General features: G+C 49.5%; 1 protein-coding gene across 1 annotated transcript in view; it reads left to right on the top strand.

Moving 5' to 3' along the window:
- The window catches only part of LOC140426708 (probable voltage-dependent R-type calcium channel subunit alpha-1E), a 1,526,345-nt gene that overhangs the window by 1,196,988 nt on the left and 305,449 nt on the right, over positions 1–23,908 (top strand). The window contains exon 23 of the mRNA XM_072511794.1: positions 14,325–14,433. Within this exon, the coding sequence (XP_072367895.1) occupies positions 14,325–14,433 (109 nt within the window). The remainder of the gene's footprint in view (positions 1–14,324; positions 14,434–23,908) is intronic.

Below are 23,908 nucleotides of genomic sequence, written 5' to 3'. Positions count from 1 at the left end.
TAAGAGGTCCTTCCCCTACCCTTACAACAAAAAAACTTAGTTATTAAATCCCCCCCTACCCACCCTTGTTTCTCCCCCCCCCCCCCCCCAACAGCTACCAGTGACCAGCTCTTTAAACTACAATATAAGCGGCCACAATCTGCGGCAAAACCTTTCCATTGACCCCCTCGTGGTAAACGTAACTTTCTCGAGGTGTAAAAGCTCCATCAAGTTACCCAGCCACATCGAGGTGCTTGGCAGTGTAGCTGACCTCCAACCCATGAGGTAATGGCCAGGACCTATGTCCCCGCCCCCATCCGGAGTTCTGGCACAACTGAAACCCAAAGAATCGCCACCAATGGACAAGGCTCCAACGCAATGTTCAGAATTGCCGATATAGTCTCAAAAAGGATCTCCAGAAGTCCGCCAACCTGGAGCACGAGCAGAATGTGTGCGCATTATGTGCCAGGCCCCCCAGACACCGATCGCATTTATTATCCACCCATTAAAACATCGACTCATTCTAGCCTTCGTAAGGTGTGCTCGGAACCCCACTTTCAGCTGGATGAGAATCAGCCTCGCTGAAGTCAAGTTCACCTTCCTCAGCACCTCACTCCAAAACTCCTCCTCCAAGATCGGTCACCGCTCCTCTGTCCACTTTGCCTTCACATCCTCAAAAGAGTCCATCTCTGCCCCCATCATCCACTGGTATGTAGCTGATGTGCTGGCCACCTCTAAACCAGAGCAGGACAAGATCCTCTCGATCACTGCTTCATCGGAAAGGCTGAAGATAACTGCGCCCATCAGCATCTCTGAGCCCATTTTTTTTTTTTTCATTTCCCCAAAGCTAATGAACCGATCCTCTAAAAATAAATCTCCCAGAAATTTCAGCTACGAACTAGTAGGTTTGAAAAACTGATGGTGGGTCAGCCTAGAGGTAGCTCTCAAGTGTGTTATGGGCCAGGGTGTAGAGAACCCCAAAGTATATCATGGAGTTCACCTGACCCACAACTTTTAATCGATTGTGGTATGGAGAGCACATGACCCACTCTACAGGTGGGGTACAGCAGAAATGGAAAGGTATTTTTAAAGCAAAATAATTTTTATTCTCTTAACTCAAGTTAACTTTTTAAAACATAGTGAACATCTTAGCAACCATTAATTCAAAGACAACCCCCAAAGAATACAACACTAAGTAATGCTTACGCTGTCATTTTAACTTACAAAAAGCATAGGGCAGAATTCTCTGACACCCCGCCGGGTCGGTGAATCACCGGGGGGGGGGGGGGCGTGAATCCCTACACCCGCCGGCTGCCGAATTCTCCGTCGCCGGAGTTCTGGAGGGAGCAGGAATCGTGGCGCACCGGTCAGTCGCTGCTGGCAATGGCCCACCCCCGACGATTCTCCGGCCCGCGATGGGCCGGGTGGCCGCCCATTTTCGGCGGGTCCTGCCGGCCTAAATCACAACAGGTTCTTACTCCTGGCTCCAGGGGTGGCCTACAGAGTCCTCGGGGGGGGGGGGGGGGGCACGGGGAGGATCTGGCCCCGGTCGGTGCACATCGATCTGCGGGCGGGCCGGTGCCGTGGGGGCACTCTTACCCTCCGCACCGGGCGCTGTTAACCTCCGCCATGGCCGGTGCGGAGAATAACCCCCTGCGCATGCGCTGGGATGACGCCAGCATACGCTGGCGCTCCCGCGCATGCACCAACTCGGCCGGCCGGCGGAGGCCCTGAAGCGCCGGTTGGCGTGGCGCCAAGCCCTTCCTCGCCAGTTGCCGTGGTGCCAAACACTCCAGCGCGAGCCTAGCCCCTGAAGATGCGGAGGGTTCCGCACCTTCTGGGTTGGCTCAATGCCAGAGTGGTTCACGCCACTCCTCGGCGCCGGAGTGGTCCGCCCCGCCGATTAGTGGAGAATCCCGCCCATAACCTTTAGCAGAAGCACATCAGGTCAAAGTCACTACTCAGAACATTTATAATTCTGAATTCACCAAATGATCAAGAGACAGTCTTTTCATGGCAGAGAGAACAGCAGTACAGCTGCTTTGTCTGGCTTCAGCTCCAACACTGAAAACGAAACCAAAAAGTCACAGACACACCCAAGCTTTTCTCAAAGTGAAACTAAAAACCAAAGCCAGAGTTCATCTCCACCCACACTCTGACATCACTGCAGTAACATGAGCAGCCAAACATTTCTTAAAGCGACATTCTCATGACACCTCCCCCCAAGAAAAAAAAACCCATCAACTTCAAGATGGTTTAATTTTTCACCTTCTCACTATCCTTTAAGAGATGCACACAGTAAATATACTTTTTCGTTTCAAAAAACACCACACACAAAAAGGTATAATAATATAGTCCATTTTGTTCTCGTTCCTCGTCCTCCAACTGAAATCCTTCTCAATTGACAGTCTCTTTGAACAAGAAGTCTCTGCACGATCTGTCCATTTCTCTACGCCTCGGCATTTCTCTTTAAAATCAGATACTTTAGTTCAATCTGATCACAGAGTCCCTTGTAACTCTCCAACACAGGAGCATTGGTTATCACAGCTTTCAGGCCGTCAAATGCCTGTTGAAAGTCCGCTGTCCACTGAAATTTTCGACGTTTCTTCAGCAAGTCCATCAGTGGAGCAACCACACTACAAAAATGTTTCACCAATGTTCGATCAAATCCACTCATGCCAAGAAATCGCATTATTACCCGTTGTGTCGAGGGTATCGGAAACTCCTCAAGGAAAGTGACTTGGGCTTTTCCAACTTCACTTTTGGCTAGGTTTATCACCAAACCTGCCTCCTGAAGTCGATCAAATAATTCCATCAGATGTTTTAAATGTTCTTTCCATGTCTGGCTGAAAATTACCAGATCGACGATGTATACCGCACAATTGGGTAATCCTGAAACAAATTTGTTAGTTAACCGTTTAAATGTGGCTGGGGCGTTTTTCATGCCAAATGGCATAACTTTGAAGTGGTATATACCATCTGGAGTCACAAAAGCCAAAATCTCCTTCGCCCTTTCGGATAAAGGTACCTGCCAGTAACCTTTAAGTAAATCCAATTTGGAAATAAAAGCTGATTATCTCACTTTCTCAATGCAATCCTCCAAACGTGGGATAGGATAAGAGTCCGTTCTTGTAACTGCATTAACCTTTCTATAGTCCACACACAACCGTTGGATACCATCTGGTTTTGGTACCATCACTATGGGGAGCTCCATTGGCAGCAACCCACTTCAATTATTCCATTTTTAAGCATACTCTCAATCTCTTTGTTAACATGTGCCAATTTTAAAGGGTTAAGTCTATATGGATGTTGTTTGATTGGAACAGCATTTCCCACATCTACATCATGTATACCCATTTTAGTGCTTCCCAATTTATCTCCACAAACTTGCCCATGTGATATCAATAACTCTTTCAGGTCAGTCCATTTTTCCTCTGGAAGGTAACTCAACAATTTATCCCAATTTTTAAGAACATCCTCATTTTCCAATTTGGTTGACTCATTAGGTGCATCCCTAATTGCAAACAGTACGAATGGAATTCCTTTATCTCAATCCTCTGGATAATCTTGACAATAAGCTCTCAACATCTGATGCCACCTTTCTAACACTCCCTGTGATTCTGGATGGTATGCAGTTGATTTAAAACGGTTTTATTCCTAAGTTATCCATAACTTCTTTGAATAACCTGGAGGTAAACTTTAATCATTGATCTGATTGTATTTCTGTGGGTAGTCCATATCTAGGGTAGTCCATATCTAGTAAAGATTTTAAGGAATCAGAAAACAGTTTTTTCCTAATGCAAACCCCTCCCCTCCACTACACTTGTTCTTTAGTTTTTCTTTCACTGGGCACTGGTCTTTGTTCTCCTGCTTACCTTTAAGCCACTATCAGCAACTTATTTAGCCCTTCACGTTGCCGTTAACGCTTCCTCTATCTCATGCCCATACATCTTTGTTGCAATCTCTCGGAGCTCACACCAGTCACTGATGTCTGCTCAGTTTCACCTGCACCACCCCCTCTTATTCAGTATATAATTCAACACATTTCTCTCTCTCTTTAGCTCTGAAGAAGTCAAATAGACTCGAAACGTTAGTTCTGCTTCTCGCTCCACAGATGCTGCCAGACCTGTTAAGGTTTTCCAGCATTTTCTGTTTTGATTCAGTCTTTCCAGCAGCGTTGAATCACCTTGCACTGCTGGAGTCTCAAAACCCATCTTTCAATTCTGGCACATGGTTTAAATCTGGGAGAATAAATCGAATGGATTCTGATCATTGATTCATCTCAATCCTCTGCAAGTATGCATGGCATCTTTCACATGCCCCCACCAATTCTTGGGCCTCTTTCTCGGTCTGAGAATACCTCCTCTCCATGTTTATCAGAGATCTGTTCGCATTGGCAAGATTTTCGGATGTGAATTTACATAGAAACATAGAAAATAGGAGCAGCAGGAGGCCATTCAGCCCTTTGAGCCTGCTTTGCCATTCATTATGATCATGGCTGATCATCCAACTCAATGGCCTGATCCCGTATTTTTTTCATATCCTTTAAACCGCTTCGTCCCCAAGGGCTATATTTTTTTTAGGTTTTATAAATTTAGAGTACCCAATTAATTTTTTCCAATTAAGGGGCAATTTAGCTTGGCCAATTCACCTACCCTCAGTCCTAAATAGTCTACCCCGTATCCTCAGCCTGTGGTCCCTGGTTCTGGACATCCTCACTATCGGGAACATCCTTCTTGCATCTACCCTGTTAAAATTTTATAGGTTTCTATAAGATTCCCCCTTATTTGAACTCCAGTGAATACAATCCTAACCGACTCGATCTCTGCTCATACGTCAGTCCTGCCATTTCAGGAATCAGTCTGGTAAACCTTTGCTGCACTCCCTCCATAGCTAGAACATCCTTCCTCAGATAAGGAGACCAAAACTGCACACAATACTCCAGGATATGGTCTCACCAAGGCCGTGTAAAATTATAGCAAGACATCCTGCTCCTGTACAGTGCACCAGCACTGCTGCTAAATCTACTGGACTAGCATCTGCAAGACTTTCGTTGGTGCATTTGGATCATAGTAACGCAGGGCTTGAGCACTTACTCAGTTGTCTTTCAATTTCAAAGCTCCGAAGGAAGCTCTCTGTTCTTAATCAAATCTGAACTGTTCATTAATCTGGGCAGTTTCCTCATTGGATCAGCCCAGGGTAGTGTAGTTTGGATTTACCCCAGTACAATCGTTTGCAAGTTCCAGAAAAACCCTCACCTTGCTGGGATTTTGTGTTTCACGTGCCTCTGAAATTGCTTCGGTCTTGCCTTTGGCTGGGTTGATTCTGCCATTTGTGAGTTTATGCCTCATGAATGTGAACTCGACCACACCCAAAAAGGATCCTGCCGACTGAAATCTACCCAATACTAACCTTAGTTTTCCGTTATGTTCCTCTGTATTGACTCCATAAAGAATGGTGTCATCCGAACTATTAGCTGTTCCTGGGATTCCTTGTGGATGTTGTTTTGGTGAATCTCTCATGCTGCATTGATGCCATAAGAGAAAGGAGCAGAAGTAGGCCATTTGGCCCATCAAGTCTACTCTGCCATTCAATGAAATCATGGCTGATCTCATATGATAATCCTCAACTCCACTTTCCGACTTTATCCCCATAACTCTTGGTTCCCTTATAAAAATCGGTCTATCTCGGCCTTGCCAAATAGCAATCTCTTGACTTGATAAATCCCACAATCAGTAACAAATGTTTTCACCTTCCTTCGATCATAATGAAACACCAGGTTATGGGGCTAATGACAATCTCATAATCTTTCGGGAATATGAGCTTCCCCAATGAGGGGGATGGAGAAATCATTAGCAGGTCCCTGCTTAAATAAAGCTATATATTATTGTAAATAAAGTTTTCTTTCTGTTCTACAAACTCATGCTGGATTCTTCGTGGCCCTCACAAAACTGGCGAGAGGATTAAAGTGAATAGCTGTCTACGCTGCTGAAGCCACCTCCTGGAATTTTGTTGGATACAGGTTGGAAGTTTTTTTCTGTTACACCAGGTCTCTTTATGGACGTTTGGATGTCTTTGATGAGCTGGAGAGTTGGAACCAGTACGCACAATGGATGCGTTACTATTTCTGGACAAACACCATCACCGAAAAAGAGTGCCAGGTGGTCATTTTGCTCACCGCATACGTTTGGAGTGATAAGGAGCCTTTCGTACCCAGCTGTGCCGGACACCAAGACATTTGAGGAACTAGTGACCTTAGTGGGGCAACATTTTAACCCAACCCCGTCCACGATAGTCCAGCGTTACCGGTTTAATACCGCTGAGAAGACCCCAGGAGAATCCCTTGCAGAGTTCCTATCCAGACTATGAGAGACAGTCAGAAATGTTACCCAACCATTTGGTTTGCGATATTAACAATGCGGCCACGCAGAGAAAGTTGTTGGCTGAGCCAACATCGACTTTTCAACAGGCCATTCAGATAGTATTGTCCCGAGAGAGCACAGAACGGGGAGTGAAAGAGCTACAGGGAATGGAGGTGCACGCCTTGGGGCGCAACCCCTTCCGTCCAAAAGCGTCTCCCCGCACCCCTGCCGTACCTTGGGCGGGGCAGCATCCGGATCGACGCCAGTGGCCGGCGGACTTTCCTCCCCGAAGGGAGCTTTCTCCAGAACCGATGGATGAGGAGCCATGTCAGTGTCGAACTTGTGGACGCCGACCCCGTCGCAGACGCAAATCCTGGGGGCGCCAGAGGCGCCATCGTTCCGACAGAAACTGGGGCCAGCCCAGGGGCCATACCTTCCATTTGGATGAACCTGCGGGGACTACTTAGTAGTCCCCGTAGCAGGGGCTGTTTAGCGCAGGGCTAAATCGCTGGCTTTGAAAGCAGACCAAGGCAGGCCAGCAGCACAGTACAATTCCCGTAACAGCCTTGTAGCGCACAAAGACTCCATGAGACGAATATAGTGAAGTCGATGAGGCTTTATTAAGCGTGTCTGTTCCCCAGCAGCTCGATAGTAAACTGGCCTGCGGGGGAAGACACCGGCTTCTTATACTTCGCCTTCAGGGCGGAGCTTGAGGTCAACGGCCAACCAGGACCCGGGATCTGTCAGCCAATGACATTAGGGCTTCCAGTCCCACATGACCCCCAATACATACTACCACATTCACCCCTTATCAAAAATGAACCCGGCGGGGTGATGCTTCGTATGGTGGTAAGGGTTTACAGGGCTGGTCCTGGGAGGATAGAACATTCACATGGTAGTACAGTATTGGACAGTTCCGTCCTGTTGCAACTATTTACAGAGGGTATAGGAAAAAAAACAAAACGTTCTTTGAACAGTCCATCTTTGTTTTACATCGATCCATGTCGATCGCCTCGGCCCCGGCGGTGGTGGTGGTGCTTGTACCAGTGTTGTCGCCTCCAGGAGCCGTACGGTTTCAGCTGTCGGTGCAAAGGGGAGGGGGACTGATCCTCCTGGGAAGGGGGCGGTCGCGGGGTGCGGCGGTGGCAGGAAGGGGGGCGGTTGGGTTGATGGTGTCGGGGGGGGTGTGCGTGATGCCGGCGGGCGCCAGATCCCGCAGGGAGACCGTGTCCTGTCGGCCGTCGGGGTACTCCACGTAGGCGTACTGGGGGTTTGCGTGGAGGAGGTGAACCCTTTCGACCAACGGGTCCTCCTTATGTGCCCGCACATGCTTTCGGAGCAGGATGGGTCCTGGGGCCACCAGCCAGGTCGGCAGCGACGTTCCAGAGGAGGACCGCCTAGGGAAGACAAGGAAACGCTCGTGAGGCGTTTGATTAGTGCTCGTACATAATAACGACCGGATGGAATTGAGAGCGTCCGGGAGGACCTCCTGCCACCGTGAAACTGGGAGATCCCTGGACCGTAGGGCGGCCTTCCAGCCTGTGCTGTTCTCCCTTTCTACTTGCCCGTTCCCCCGGGGGTTGTAGCCGGTCGTCCTGCTTGAGGCTATGCCCTTGCTGAGCAGGAACTGGCGCAGCTCGTCACTCATGAAAGAGGACCCCCTGTCGCTGTGGACGTATGCGGGGTAACCGAACAGTGTGAAGATGCTGTTCAGGGCTTTAATGACTGTGGCCGCGGTCATGTCGGAGCAGGGAATGGCAAAAGGGAAGCGGGAGTATTCGTCCACTACATTAAGAAAATATGCGTTGCGGTCGGTGGAGGGGAGGGGCCCTTTGAAATCGAGACTGAGGCGTTCAAAGGGGCGGGAAGCCTTAATCAGGTGCGCTCCATCTGGCCTGAAAAAATGCGGCTTGCATTCCGCGCAGATGTGGCAGTCCCTTGTGACTGTGCGGACCTCTTCTAAAGAGTATGGGAGATTGCGGGACTTGATGAAGTGGTAAAACCGAGTGACCCCCGGGTGGCAGAGGTCCTCGTGGAGGGTTTGGAGGCAGTCAATTTGTGCGTTGGCACATGTGCTGCGGGATAGGGCATCGGACGGCTCGTTCAGCTTTCCGGGCCGGTACAAGATCTCATAGTTGAAGGTGGAGAGCTCGATCCTCCACCTTAAGATCTTGTCATTTTAAATTTTGCCCCGCTGTGCATTATCGAACATGAAGGCTACCGACCGTTGGTCAGTGAGGAGAGTGAATCTCCTGCCGGCCAGGTAATGCCTCCAATGTCGCACAGCTTCCACTATGCTTGGGCTTCCTTTTCCACTGAGGAGTGGCAGATTTCTGAGGCGTGGAGGGTTCGGGAGAAAAAGGCCACGGGTCTGCCCGCTTGGTTAAGGGTGGCCGCTAGAGCTACGTCGGAGGCGTCGCTCTCAACCTGGAAGGGGAGGGACTCGTCGATGGCGCGCATCGTGGCCTTTGCGATGTCCGCTTTGATGCGGCTGAAGGCCTGGCAAGCCTCTGTCGACAGAGGGAAGGTCGTGGTCTGTATTAGGGGGCGGGCCTTGTCTGCGTACTGGGGGACCCACTGGGCGTAGTACGAAAATAACCCCAGGCAGCGTTTCAGGGCTTTTGGGCAGTGCGGGAGGGGAAATTCCATGAGTGCGCGCATACGTTCGGGGTCGGGGCCTATTATCCCATTGCGTACTATGTAGCCCAGAATGGCTAGCCGGTCGGTACTAAAAACGCACTTGTCCTCGTTGTACGTGAGGTTCAAGGCTTTGGCGGTCTGGAGGAATTTTAAGGTTGGCGTCGTGGTCCTGATGATCGTGGCCGCAGATGGTTACATTGTCGAGATACGGGAACGTGGCCCGTAACCCATGTTGATCAACCATCCGGTCCATCTCCCGTTGGAAGACCGAGACCCCGTTTGTGACGCCAAAAGGGACCCGTAGGAAATGGTATAAAATCGCCCATCTGCCTCGAAGGCTGTGTACTTGCGGTCACTTGGGCGGATGGGGAGCTGATGGTAGGCGGACTTGAGGTCCACGGTGGAGAAGACTTTATATTGGGCAATCCGATTGACCATGTCGGATATGCGGGGGAGAGGGTACGCGTCTAGTTGTGTGTACCTGTTGATGGTCTGGCTATAGTCAATGACCATCCTTTGTTTCTCCCCTGTCTTCACTACTACCACCTGCGCTCTCCAGGGACTATTGCTGGCCTGGATTATGCCCTCCTTTAGTAGCCGCTGGACTTCGGACCGAATGAAGGTCCGGTCCTGGGCGCTGTACCGTCTGCTCCTAGTGGCGACGGGTTTGCAATCCGGGGTGAGGTTCGCAAACAAGGACGGGGGTTTCACCTTGAGGGTAGCGAGGCCGCAGATAGTGAGTGGGGGTATGGGGCCGCCGAATTTCAACGCAAGGCTCTGTAGATTACATTGGAAATCTAATCCCAGCAAGGTGGGGGCACAGAGTTGGGGAAGGACGTTAAGTTTGTAGTTTTTGAACTCCCTCCCCTGCACCGTTAGGGTAACTATGCAGAATCCCTGGATCTGTACGGAGTGGGATCCTGCAGCTAGGCAAATCTGTTGTGCGCTGGGATAGGTGGTCAAGGAACAGCGTCTTACCGTGTCGGGGTGTATAAAGCTTTCCGTGCTCCCGGGGTAGACTAGGCATGGCGTCTCGTGGCCGTTAATTAGGACCGTTGTCGTCGTCATCTGGAGTGTCCGGGGCCGAGCCTGATCGAGCGTAACCGAAGCGAGCGAACAGACACGCTTAATAAATTGTAGCGCACAAAGACTCCATGAGACGAATATAGTGAAGTCGATGAGGCTTTATTAAGCGTGTCTGTTCCCCAGCAGCTCGATAGTAAACTGGCCTGCGGGGGAAGACACCGGCTTCTTATACTTCGCCTTCAGGGCGGAGCTTGAGGTCAACGGCCAACCAGGACCCGGGATCTGTCAGCCAATGACATTAGGGCTTCCAGTCCCACATGACCCCCAATACATACTACCACAAGCCTCCCTGAACAGGCGCCGGAATGTGGTGACTAGGGGCTTTTCACAGTAACTTCAATTGAAGCCTACTTGTGACAATAAGCAGTTTTCATTTCATTTACTCCCGAGGATGTGGAGATGGAGGGTGACTGCCTGCAGCTGCATTGTGTAGCAGCTCCGCATGTGGCTCCCATTAAGGTGACAGTACGGGTCAATGGTCACCCGCTTGAGATGGAGCTGGACACTGGCGCAGCAGTCTCCGTGATCGCCCAGAGGACATTCGACCACATCAAGCAGGGTATACAGACCCTTACATTAACCGATATGTAGGCCACCTACATGGGGGGGACCATTTGGGGGGGGGGGGGAAAAAAAAAAAAAAAAAAAAAAAAAAAAAAAAAAAAAAAAAAAAAAAAAAAAAAAAAAAAAAAAAAAAAAAAAAAAAAATCGCTGAAACTACAATGACCCCTGTTGTTTACGGACACCAGGAGGGGAGTTTCTCACTTATCGTTGTACGCGGCCATGAGCCCAGCCTGTTGGGTCGGGACTGGTTGCGCCATTTGCGGCTGCTGTGGCAGCATGTCCTTCAAACAGGTTCTGGAGGGTTGACGGAGGTACCAAGACTGTACTCAGATGTATTCCAGCCCAGTTTGGGGAAGATAAAAAGGGCCGTAGCCCGTATCCAGGTCGAACCAGGAGCCATGCCGCGCTATTTCCGGTGCGCTACGTAAGTGTTCGAGAAGGTAGAAAGGGAGCTCACTCGTTTGGAGTCCTTGGGTGTTATCAGGCCCGATCGTTTCGCTGACTGGGTAGCTCCAATTGTACCTGTAATGAAGCCAGAAGCCACAGTTCACTTGTGCGGCGACTATAAACTTAGTGAATACGGCTTCCCGGCTCGACCAATATCCAATGCCTCGCAAAAAAGATTTCTACGCGAAGCTTGCAGGTGGACTCTCGTTCACGAAATTAGATATGAGTCACGCCTACCTACAGTTGGAGCTGGACCCTGCCTCCTGGCCATATGTAACTATTAACACACACCAGGGCCTGTATGAATATACCCGATTGCCCTTTGGAGTATCATCTGCCTGCGCTATCTTTCAACGCGTCAAGAAGGGCATCAAGAGGTTTACCGCGTGTCACTGTCTGCTTAGACGATGTTTTGATTACAGGGATGTCGGAGCAGGAACATTTGGAGGCTGTCCTTAGACGCTTCTCAGAAGCTGGAGTCCGTTTACATCGTACAAAGTGCGTCATTCAGGCGAGGAAGTGGTCTACCTGGATTATCGGGTGGACCGCGAAGGTTTGCACCCAGTCGCAAAGAAGATGCGTGCAATTCAACAGGCCCCCGCCCTGACTGACCCTTCACATCTTTGTTCTTTTCTCGGCCTCGTAAATTATTACGGGAAGTTCCTCCCCAATCTGGCAACTACGCTGGCCCCATTGCACCTTCTGCTAAAGAAGAATCACACCTGGGTTTGGAGTTAGCTACAAGAAACCACTTTCCGGCGGGTAAAACAGCAATTGTCGTTGTCAGGGTTACTAACCGACTACGATCCTGGAAAGTCTTTGCTCATCACGTGTAACGCATCCCCATGTGGTATTGAGGCCGTCCTGTCCCACAAGGTGGAGAACGGGGCCGAGTGGCCGATAGCTTTCACCTCCCGCACATTGACTGCAGCGGAAATTAAGTACGCGCAGATCGTGAAGGAGGGCCTGGCGCTGGTCTTTGCGGTGAAACGCTTCCACCAGTATGTGTACGGCCGCCATTTCACTATCGTTACTGATCATTAGCCTCTGCCGGCACTTTTCCAAGAGGATAAGCCAATACCGCCCATTGCTTCCGCACGGATCCAGCACTGGGCTTTGTTGCTCGCTGCCTACGAGTATTCTCTGGAGCATAAACCAGGGACCCAGATAGCGAATGCCGATGCACAGAGCCAATTGCCTTTGTCGACTGGCCCCATTTCGACCCCCACGACAAATGAGGTGGTTGCAACCCTAAATCTTATGGACTCCTTGCCTATCAAGGCATCACAGATCCGTGAGTGGACCCAGACGGAGCCAGTCCTGTCAAAGGTTTGGCATATAGCCCTGTATGATGGGCAACTTAGACAGCTCCCAGGCGAGTTGCAGGCATTTTCCTCCAAGCCATCAGAATTTAGCGTGGAAGACAGTATCCTCTTGTGGGGGACATGTGTGGTCGTCCCGGAAAAAGGACAGGACCTGATACTACAGGACTTGCACAATGGGCATCCGGGTGTGACCAAAATGAAAACGTTGGCCCGGAGTTATGTCTGGTGGCAAGACCTCAACACAGACATTGAGAAAGTGGCCCAAACTGCTCCATTTGCCAGGAGTATCAGAAGCTTCCGCCGGCCACGCCCCTACATCACTGGGAATGGCCAGGGCGGCCTTGGGCGCGCTTGCATGTGGATTTCGCCAGTCTTTTCGTCTGCATATAGCGAGACCTTATGTTCCACCCCTGCCACCCGCACTATCCCTCCCCGACACTCTGAACGCCATTACCAGTGGTTCTATCGCCAAGGCAAAAAGCAAAGGGGAGAGTGGGTACCCCTACCTTGTATCCGGTGTAGTCCGAAGGACCCCAAACTCACCGGATTCGTCCTTACACTCGTTACCAGCGCCCTGTACAGCAACTGGACCAAATCCATAAATCACTGCCTGAACCCAAACCATTCCTTCACTTCCCCCAAATACTCCCATTACACCCGGTCGAACGCCTTCTCCTCATCCAGAGCGACCATCACCTCCACCTCCTGTTTCTCCGGGGGCATCATTATCACATTAGGCAGTTGTTAATCATTAACCAACAGATGTCTCCCCTTTACGAACCCAGTCTGGTCTTCCCCCATCACCCCTGGCACACAGTCCTCAATCTACGAGGCCAAGATCTTTGCCGACAAATTGGCATCCACATTCAGCAGTGATATCGGGCGGTGGGACCCACACTGCTCTTGGTCTTTATCCTTCTTCAAAATTAAGGATATTGAAGCTCTGATAACATAGGGGGAAGATTCCCTGTCCCTCGCCCCTTACTAGCAGGGGCCCCAGATCCCCAGAAAACTTCTTGTAGAATTCCACCGGGAACCCATCCGGGACCAGGGCCTTCTCTACCTGCATCTGCCCATACCCCCCCCATTATCTCCACCAATCAAATGGGGGCTCCCAGCCCCTCGATCAGGTCCTCCTCTACCTTGGAGAACTCCATCCCGTCTAGGAATCGTCACATTCCCACCACTTCTGGCCAGGGGCTCCGATGCATAGAGCCTCTTATAAAATTCCCCAAGGGCTCCATTCACCCTCATCGGGTTCAGCACCACTCTTCCCCTCCCATCTTTCACCTTTCCAATCTACCTCGCCGCATCCTGCTTTGAGTTGGTGGGCCAACATGCTGTTCGCCTTCTCCCCAGGCTCATGTACTGCCCCCCCTGGCCCCCCCCCGCTTTCCCCGTTGACACAATAGTATGGTAGCATAGTGGTTTGGTTAGCACAGTTGCTTCACAGCTCCAGGGTCCCAGGTTCGATTCCTGGCTTGGATCACGGTTTGTGCGGAGTCTGGACGTTCTCCCAGTGTGTGCAGGGTTTTCTCCGGGTGCTCTGGTTTCCTCTCAGTCCAAAGATGTGCAGGTTAGGTAGATTGGCCATGATAGATTACCCTTAGTGTCCAAAAAAAAGGTAAGGTAGGGTTACTGGGATAGGGTGGAGCTGTGGGCTTAAGTCGGGTGCTCTTTCCAAGGGCCGGTGCAGACCCGATGGGCCGAATGGCCACCTTCTGCACTGTAAATTCTATGATTCTATGCCTATTCCACAGGGAATCCTGACCAACTTTCCCTCTCTATCCCAAATGAGATCCATGGAGAGCAGGGCCAGGAGTTGGACCTTCTGAAGCTTCCCTGTATAAATGGACAGAGCTGTTTCTGGAGCCAAGCCCAGTTGTTCCCGTTTAATTTGTTCTTTTTGTTTCTTTTACAGGAAATAATGTGAGTAAGTGTAGCAGCAGTAGCTCAGTAAAGGACGAGGAGAAGAAATCCAGGACGATTATACCCTACAGCTCCATGTTCCTTTTTAGCACCACCAATCCGTAAGTCTCGTCAGTTCCATTTCCAATGCCAATGCTCCTGACTTGTGCTGGAGTTGCAGATCAGTCTCGTGGGCACAGCCACAAGCAGAAAATTAGGAGAATGAATGAAAGGATGTTAGAAACATGTGTTATCTCTAAAAATATTCACCCGAGGAAGGAGCAGTGCTCCGAAAGCTTGTGTTTGAAACAAACGTGTTGGACTTTAAACCTGGTGTTGTAAGACTTCTTACTCTAAAAATATTAGGAGGATAATAAAATCAGGGGAGATTGTCACGTTTTACAAGTAGTCCATGGGCACATTAAATTCCACCACACCAACTGGTGGAATTTAAATTTAATTAATAAAATATGGGACAGAAAACTAACCTCGGAAATGGTGATCCGAACGATTATTGATTCTGGTTTTTAAAAAAAATCATTCTCTAATGTTCTTTGGGAAGGAAATCCGTCATCCTTACCTAGAATGCAGACCCACAGCAATTGCTCACTCTTAAGTGCCCTCTGAAATGGCTCAAGCCACTCGGTTCAAGGGCAATTAGGGCTGGGCAATAATTCTGCAGCGACACCCATATCCCATCAAGGAATTTTAGGGAACAGTTTTACCTGACCTGGGGCAGTTGGGGACAAGAGATGCATGATCAAAGTTGACAATCTGAGTTATAGAACTACAGAACCCATTGAATCCTTACAGGGTAGATGGAGGCCATTTGTCCCATCAATCTCCCAAAAGAGCAGCCGATCTAGGCCCACTCCCCCGCCCTATCCCCATAACTTCAGGCATTGATCCTGGCCAATTCACCTAACCTGCACATCTTTGGATTGTGGGAGGAAACCTGAGCACCCGGAGGAAGACCACGCAGACATGAGGAGAAAGTGCAAACACGATGTGGAGTTTGTACCAGATGCTCCGGTTTCCTCCCACAGTCCAAAGACTTGCGGGGTAGGTGGATTGACCATTATAAATTGCCCCTCAGGGTCCAGGGATGTGCAGGTTAGGTTATGGGGATAGAACAGGATGGATGAGCCAGTGGGTGGGCAGAGTTAGAGTGCTCTTTCAAAGAGTTGGTGCAGACACAATGGGCTGAATGGCTTCCTTCTGCACTGGAGGGATTCTATGATTCTATTCCACACAGACAGTCACCCAAGGCTGGAATCGAACCAGGGTCGCTGGCGCTATGAGGCAGCAGTGCTAACCGTTGTGCATCTCCTTTGGAAGTGATGGTAATAGATGGATGCACACTCAGTCGACAGAAATGTTCATGCAATGCTCCCCCATCTCTCTGCTCCAGGAAGTTCTGCATTTTGGAATGTACAGGTAGCCCCTGCCTTGGTGAGGAAGGTTTTGCAACAGGTATTACAGCGGCCAGGTGAGAGCAATGATTCCCTCTCACTGGGTCACTGAGCCAATCCTGTAACACATACTTACTCTCCGGGACAGCACACTCCACACCTTCATTGGAACTGGGTGAGTTCAGGTTACATAATCATCTCCAGAAACATCGCTTTGAATCAGTGTTTGAGAGTTAAACATGCATGTGTTCCTTTGAGCAACTGGAGGCACGTTTCAATCAGTTCCCCACCAGGTTAAGGAGTGAAAACAACCACTAGGTGGTGTTTTATTCACCGAATACATGTACATCTCAGTGGTAAAATTGCAGTGTAACTTGCAGTGAAAAATTCATACATTGACTAAATGAATGAAATGAATGAAAGAAAATCGCTTATTGTCACAAGTAGGCTTCAAATGAAGTTAGTGAAAAGCCCCTAGTCGCCACATTCCGGCGCCTGGTACGGGAATTGAACCATGCTGTTAGCCTGCCTTGGTCTGCTTTCAAAGCCAGTGATTTCGCCCTGTGCTAAACAGCCCCAGTTTAATCAGGTTACAAACATAGAAACATATAACAATCAGGTAATAATGAAAATATAGTCAAACAAATTCAACAGGTAACAGGCAAGTGGTAGACGGAATATTAAAATAAGGGGAATAATTTCCCACTTGACAAGCGTGCACGGTGGGCAGGACAGAAAGTGGCCCGAAATCATGGAAAGAATGCATTATTACGTTGGCTGATGAATTATGTGTTGACCCGCATGAAATATGTCCTGATAAGAGTCTATAAGGCTGGCAGGAGCGTGGTGGGCATCAGGTCCAATGGCACCCTGGCAGAATGTTTAAAGGTGGCTGGGAATTGGAGGTCCACACAATTGGAGATTTATCTCCAGCCCACTCAGTTGGCAGATGGTTGCGACGGCTTCCTTTGAAAGCCAGAGCCTCCTGTGACACTGGATCACGGGCATATCCAGGTAATGGTTTCGCTGCCCAGATACACTGGTAGTGGCGACTCCTGCAGGGCATCCCCCTTTCTGTCTCAGCAGATCCTGAGCACCCTGTGCCTGTGCCTCTCCTCAAACGTGGTACCAACGGCCACCTGGCCTCCTCTTTGTCCCCTGCCCTACTCCTCCTCCATTGAGGTGCTGCCTGCTGAGTACAGGCGGACACGTGCACTGTGGGCACCAAAGGGTTGGAAATCTCAGAGGTATCACAAGACTGAAATGTCCTGAACAGTCCAGATGATTTGCAGAAACATCAAAAGGATGACGTGATAATGTTCACTAAACTCTAGTGTATGCCCACACCAAATTCTCAGAAACTCCTACCAACTTAGCCTGCCTTTTCTCCTACCCCCTACTTTGTCGATGACAAACTGACAAAAACGGATTGGCCGCCTGCCCATGCACGAACCTAAAAACCGCACGGGAAACAGAAAAGCCAGGTAAATTGGTGTTGCCCTTCTTAATTGTCAGCGGTTGATCATCCGACCTGCACTCGTGCCCGCCAGTTGAAATCTCACATGAGTGCACAATGCGCTTGGGTGTGCACCTGCCCTCCCCTCACGCTATTTTAAAATTGACCAAGGAACATTATAATTTTAATGTAACTATAATTCAAACTAATATGCCATTCTCACACTATGAACACAGAAGTAGATAAAGGTTCCATTATTCAAGTACTTCACGGAGAACCTGAACACTGTAAAGACAGAGGCTAAAATGATAATGAGAAACGCCTGTTTGAAAATCTGGATATCCCACCCAATTGTGGGACGAACTGATTCCCATGATTGAAAGCTGCTCAAAGGGACACCTGCACGTTAACTCAAACACTGATTCGAAGCCATGTTTCTGGAGATGTAACCGGCACTCACCCTCTTCCACAGAAGGTGTGGAGTGTGCTGTCTGGGAGTTTCCTTCAAAGGCATGACTCACGCACAACTCCCAGTTCTTTACCTTTGACCTTCCCTTCATCATAAGGTCAGAAGTGGGAATGTTCACTGATGATTGCACAAGTGCTCAGTACCATTCTAGAAATAGGAAGATAGAGCAGACAAACACGTGGCTAAACAGCTGGTGTAGGAGGGAGGGTTTCCGTTATCTGGACCACTGGGAGCTCTTCCGGGGCAGGTGTGACCTGTATAAGATGGACGGGTTGCATCTAAACCGGAGAGGCATAAATATCCTGGCCGCAAGGTTTGCTAGTGTCACACGGGAGGGTTTAAACTAGTATGGCAGGGGGGTGGGCGCGGGAGCAATAGGTCAGAAGGTGAGCATTGAGGGAGAACTAGGGAATAGGGACAGTGTGGCTCTGAGGCAGAGCAGACGGGGAGAAGTTGCTGAACACAGCGGGTCTGGTGGCCTGAAGTGCATATGTTTTAATGCAAGGAGCATTACGGGTAAGGCAGATGAACTTAGAGCTTGGATTACTACTTGGAACTATGATGTTGTTGCCATTACAGAGACCTGGTTGAGGGAAGGGCAGGATTGGCAGCTAAACGTTCCAGGATTTAGATGTTTCAGGCGGGATAGAGGGGGATGTAAAAGGGGAGGCGGAGTTGCGCTACTTGTTCGGGAGAATATCACAGCTATACTGCGAGAGGACACCTCAGAGGGCAGTGAGGCTATATGGGTAGAGATCAGGAATAAGAAGGGTGCAGTCACAATGTTGGGGGTATTCTACAGGCCTCCCAACAGCCAGCGGGAGATAGGTAGACAGATTTTGGAAAAGAGTAAAAACAACAGGGTTGTGGTGATGGGAGACTTCAACTTCCCCAATATTGACTGGGACTCACTTAGTGCCAGGGGCTCAGACGGGGCGGAGTTTGTAAGGAGCATCCAGGAGGGCTTCTTAAAACAATATGTAAACAGTCCAACTAGGGAAGGGGCGGTACTGGACCTGGTATTGGGGAATGAGCCCGGCCAGGTGGTAGATGTTTCAGTAGGGGAACATTTCGGTAACAGTGACCACAATTCAGTAAGTTTTAAAGTACTGGTGGACAAGGATAAGAGTGGTCCGAGGATGAATGTGCTAAATTGGGGGAAGGCTAATTATAACAATATTAGGCGGGAACTGAAGAACATAGATTGGGGGCGGATGTTTGAGGGCAAATCAACATCTGACATGTGGGAGGCTTTCAAGTGTCAGTTGAAAGGAATACAGGACAGGCATGTTCCTGTGAGGAAGAAAGATAAATACGGCAATTTTCGGGAACCTTGGATGACGAGTGATATTGTAGGCCTCGTCAAAAAGAAAAAGGAGGCATTTGTCAGGGCTAAAAGGCTGGGAACAGACGAAGCCTGTGTGGCATATAAGGAAAGTAGGAAGGAACTTAAGCAAGGAGTCAGGAGGGCGAGAAGGGGTCATGAAAAGTCATTGGCAAATAGGGTTAAGGAAAATCCCAAGGCTTTTTACACGTACATAAAAAGCAAGAGGGTAGCCAGGGAAAGGGTTGGCCCACTGAAGGATAGGCAAGGGAATCTATGGGTGGAGCCAGAGGAAATGGGCGAGGTACTAAATGAATACTTTGCATCAGTATTCACCAAAGAGAAGGAATTGGTAGATGTTGAGTCTGGAGAAGGGGGTGTAGATAGCCTGGGTCACATTGTGATCCAAAAAGACGAGGTGTTGGGTGTCTTAAAAAATATTAAGGTAGATAAGTCCCCAGGGCCTGATGGGATCTACCCCAGAATACTGAAGGAGGCTGGAGAGGAAATTGCTGAGGCCTTGACAGAAATCTTTGGATCCTCGCTGTCTTCAGGGGATGTCCCAGAGGACTGGAGAATAGCCAAAGTTGTTCCTCTGTTTAAGAAGGGTAGCAAGGATAATCCCGGGAACTACAGGCCGGTGAGCCTTACTTCAGTGGTAGGGAAATTACTGGAGAGAATTCTTCGAGACAGGATCTACTCCCATTTGGAAGCAAATGGACATATTAGTGAGAGGCAGCACGGTTTTGTGAAGGGGAGGTCGTGTCTCACTAACTTGATAGAGTTTTTCGAGGAGGTCACTAAGATGATTGATGCAGGTAGGGCAGTAGATGTTGTCTATATGGACTTCAGTAAGGCCTTTGACAAGGTCCCTCATGGTAGACTAGTACAAAAAGGTGAAGTCACACGGGATCAGGGGTGAACTGGCAAGGTGGATACAGAACTGGCTAGGCCATAGAAGGCAGAGGGTAGCAATGGAGGGATGCTTTTCTAATTGGAGGGCTGTGACCAGTGGTGTTCCACAGGGATCAGTGTTGGGACCTTTGCTGTTTGTAGTATATATAAATGATTTGGAGGAAAATGTAACTGGTCTGATTAGTAAGTTTGCAGACGACACAAAGGTTGGTGGAATTGCGGATAGCGATGAGGACTGTCTGAGGATACAGCAGGATTTAGATTGTCTGGAGACTTGGGCGGAGAGATGGCAGATGGAGTTTAATCCGGACAAATGTGAGGTAATGCATTTTGGAAGGGCTAATGCAGGTAGGGAATATACAGTGAATGGTAGAACCCTCAAGAGTATTGAAAGTCAAAGAGATCTAGGAGTACAGGTCCACAGGTCATTGAAAGGGGCAACACAGGTGGAGAAGATAGTCAAGAAAGCATACGGCATGCTTGCCTTCATTGGCCGGGGCATTGAGTATAAGAATTGGCAAGTCATGTTGCAGCTGTATAGAACCTTAGTTAGGCCACACTTGGAGTATAGTGTTCAATTCTGGTCGCCACACTACCAGAAGGATGTGGAGGCTTTAGAGAGGGTGCAGAAGAGATTTACCAGAATGTTGCCTGGTATGGAGGGCATAAGCTATGAGGAGCGATTGAATAAACTCGTTTTGTTCTCACTGGAACGATGGAGGTTGAGGGGCGACCTGATAGAGGTATACAAAATTATGAGGGGCATAGACAGAGTGGATAGTCAGAGGCTTTTCCCCAGGGTAGAGGGGTCAATTACTAGGGGGCATAGGTTTAAGGTGAGAGGGGCAAGGTTTAGAGTAGATGTACGAGGCAAGTTTTTTTACGCAGAGGGTAGTGGGTGCCTGGAACTCACTACCGGAGGAGGTAGTGGAAGCAGGGACGATAGGGACATTTAAGGGGCATCTTGACAAATATATGAATAGGATGGGAATAGAAGGATATGGACCCAGGAAGTGTAGAAGATTGTAGTTTAGTCGGGCAGTATGGTCGGCACGGGCTTGGAGGGCCGAAGGGCCTGTTCCTGTGCTGTACATTTCTTTGTTCTTTGTATTCACAAATCATCAGGGAATAAAGTAATTCATACCCACATGCAGCAAGACCTGGACAACATTCAGATTTGGGCGGACAAGTAGCAAGTAACATTAACACCACACAAGTGCATGATAATGACCATTTCCAACAAGAGAGAAATCTAACCACTGCCCCTTTCAATGTCATTACCATCGCTGAATCCTCCATTATCAACACCTGGGGTTGCCATTGACCAGAAACTGTACTGGGACAGCCATATAAATACTGTAGCTACAAGAGCAGCTCAGAGGCTGCGAACTCTGTGGAGGGCAACTCGTCTCCTGACTCCCTAAAGCCTGTCCATCATCTATAAAGGCACAAGTCAGGAGCATGATGGAATGCTCTTCACTTGCCTGATTGAGTGCAGCTGCAACAACTCATGAGCTTGATACCATCCAGGACAAAGTAGCCCACTTGATCAACTTAAACATGCACTTCCTCCACCACTGACAAACTGGTCACTACTCCAGTAATTATTTGCAATAACTATATACAAGAGCAGCTCCAAACAGTGCTGCTAGCATTCCAGTCAACCTCCGACTGCCTCACAAAGGTGCTTATATGGGCCCCCTCAACGAGCTATCATTGAGGGAGCTCATACTCCAATTGGCCAACCAATAATGCCAATTGGAGGTCATTACATCCCTCCCCCCCAACCAAGGTCCGAGGAATTCCTGCCAGCTGGCATTCCTCCGAGCTTCTTCCTGCTCCTCGTGTCCAGGTCTGTCACCTCGGTGTCGTCTGCCGGGTCGTTCTCCGACATGGGTGGGGTGTACCGTATAGGTGCCCGTCTTTTCCTGGACGACCTCCTTGGAAGTGGTTCTTCCTCCTCCTCGGGGAGAGGTGTCGCAGTGGCCTCGTCGAACGTGTCCATCTCCGACGACTGGATGACGGGGTCTGGAGACATTGCTCGGGGCTGGGGATCTTTTCTGTCTGGGCTATCCCAGCTTGAGACGGTCCTGCTTCGCCTGCCTCCAGGTGTGGTTCCGCTGCCCTTATTTGGTCTAGGTGTTTCTTCAGCACCTTACCTCCTATCGCAACTTCATTGGATATGTGCCCTGTTTGGGACTCTACCGTGTCTTTGACCCACGTTGGTCCATTCCCATAATTTTTTGACCCAAACCGGTGCCCCCACCTGGAAATGTCTCTGCTGCCGACTATTATCATACCCCCTGCATTGGACCTCTGTTGTTGTTTCTCCACTTGCCCCATTAAATTTGGGAAAAGGAGACTCCGCCTCGTTCGCAGCTGCCTTCCCATTTAAGAGTTCAGCTGGCGGTATGCCCGTTGTGGAATCCGGTGTGGTCCTGTAATCAAACAGCCAGCGGGAGAGCTTTGTGTCCATTGACGCTGCCGGCTGCTTCTCGAGTCCCGCTTTTAGTGTCTGGACCGCTCTCTCTGCCAGGCCGTTGGATGCTGGATGGTAAGGGGCTGTTTTGATGTGGCGGACTCCGTTTCCCTTTAGGAATTTTCCAAATTCCTCACTTGTGAATGCCGTTCCGTTGTCCGACACCAATACCTCCGGAAGTCCATGTGTTGCAAACGAGGCCCTGAGCTTTTCAATTGTCGATGCTGTGCGTTTACCCGGTGGACATCCAACCATTTGGAGTGGGCATCCACTATCACCAAAAACATTGAGCCCATGAAAGGGCTGGCATGGTCAATATGCAGGCGGGTCCACGGTCTGCCTGGCCATTCCCACGGGTGCAATGGCGCAGCTGGTGGCACTCTTTGCCCCTGTTGCCACTCCTGGCACCGACATACCAAGGCTGCTATGTCTGTGTCCAATCCTGGCCACCAAACATAGTTTCGAGTTTCGAGCTAGCATTCATTTTAGACACCCCTGGGTGTCCGTGATGTAACTCGGTTAAGATTGCCCACACGGCCCTGAGCAGGAACTATTACCCGGGCTCTCCATAATAGGATACCGTCTTCTACGGTTATTTGGTCCCTTCTGCTCCAGTATGGGTGCATCTGGGGCTCCACTGGTCTCTCCAGTTCCCCTGTTAGCAGTAAATGCTTCATCTTGGCTAAAACTGGGTCTTTTTGCGTCCACAACCAAATATGTTGTGCGTCCACTGGTAGGGTGTCCAAATAATTTAGAGTCATTACTGTCTCCTCTACTTTCGGTATCAGCGGCGGGTTGTCTGGGAGGGGAAGTCTGCTCAAAGCATCTGCATTTGCTACTCACGTTCCCGGTCTGTGCTCCAGAACGTATCTATACGCCGCCAGTAGCAATGCCCAGCGTTGGACTCTAGCTGATGCAAGCGGGGGGTATTGATTTGTCTTCTTTTAATAACCCGAAAACGGCTTATGGTCCGTCACTATGGTGAATTTCCGCCCGTACAGATACTGGTGATATTATTTTACTGCAAATATCACCGCCAGTCCTTTCTTCTCGATTTGGGCGTACTTTCTGTCAGCCATCGCCAAGGTCCTCGAAGCATAGGCTATTGGCCGTTCTTTCCCATTCCTTCCCCTATGGGCTAAGACGGCTCCTACCCCGTAAGGTGATGCGTCACACGTGACCACCAACTCCTTCCCTCGGGTCATAAGGCTCTAGGACATTTTGGATGACAGCTGTTCCTTAATGTCCTGTTTTGGCGGGCGGACCATTTCCATTCTTGTCCGTTTTTTAGTAGCTGGTGGAGGGGTTCTCGGATGGACGCCCTATTTTCAATAAATTTGCCATAATAGGTTACCAACCCTAGAAATGATCGTAGCTCCAGGACAGTGGTGGGAGCTGGGGCTTCTTTTATTGCCTACACTCGGTCTTCCAATGGGTGTAAGCCCGACTCGTCTACTTTATATCCCAGGTACGTCACTGGTGGGGCCAGAAAAACACATTTTTATCTTTTCAGCCGTACGCCTGCTTTTGCGAAACGCCTGA

This window comes from Scyliorhinus torazame, chromosome 7 (assembly GCF_047496885.1).
Source record: "Scyliorhinus torazame isolate Kashiwa2021f chromosome 7, sScyTor2.1, whole genome shotgun sequence".
Lineage (NCBI taxonomy): Eukaryota > Metazoa > Chordata > Chondrichthyes > Carcharhiniformes > Scyliorhinidae > Scyliorhinus > Scyliorhinus torazame.
Note: the sequence above shows the minus strand (reverse complement) of the source record. Positions and strands in the feature narration are given on the sequence as shown.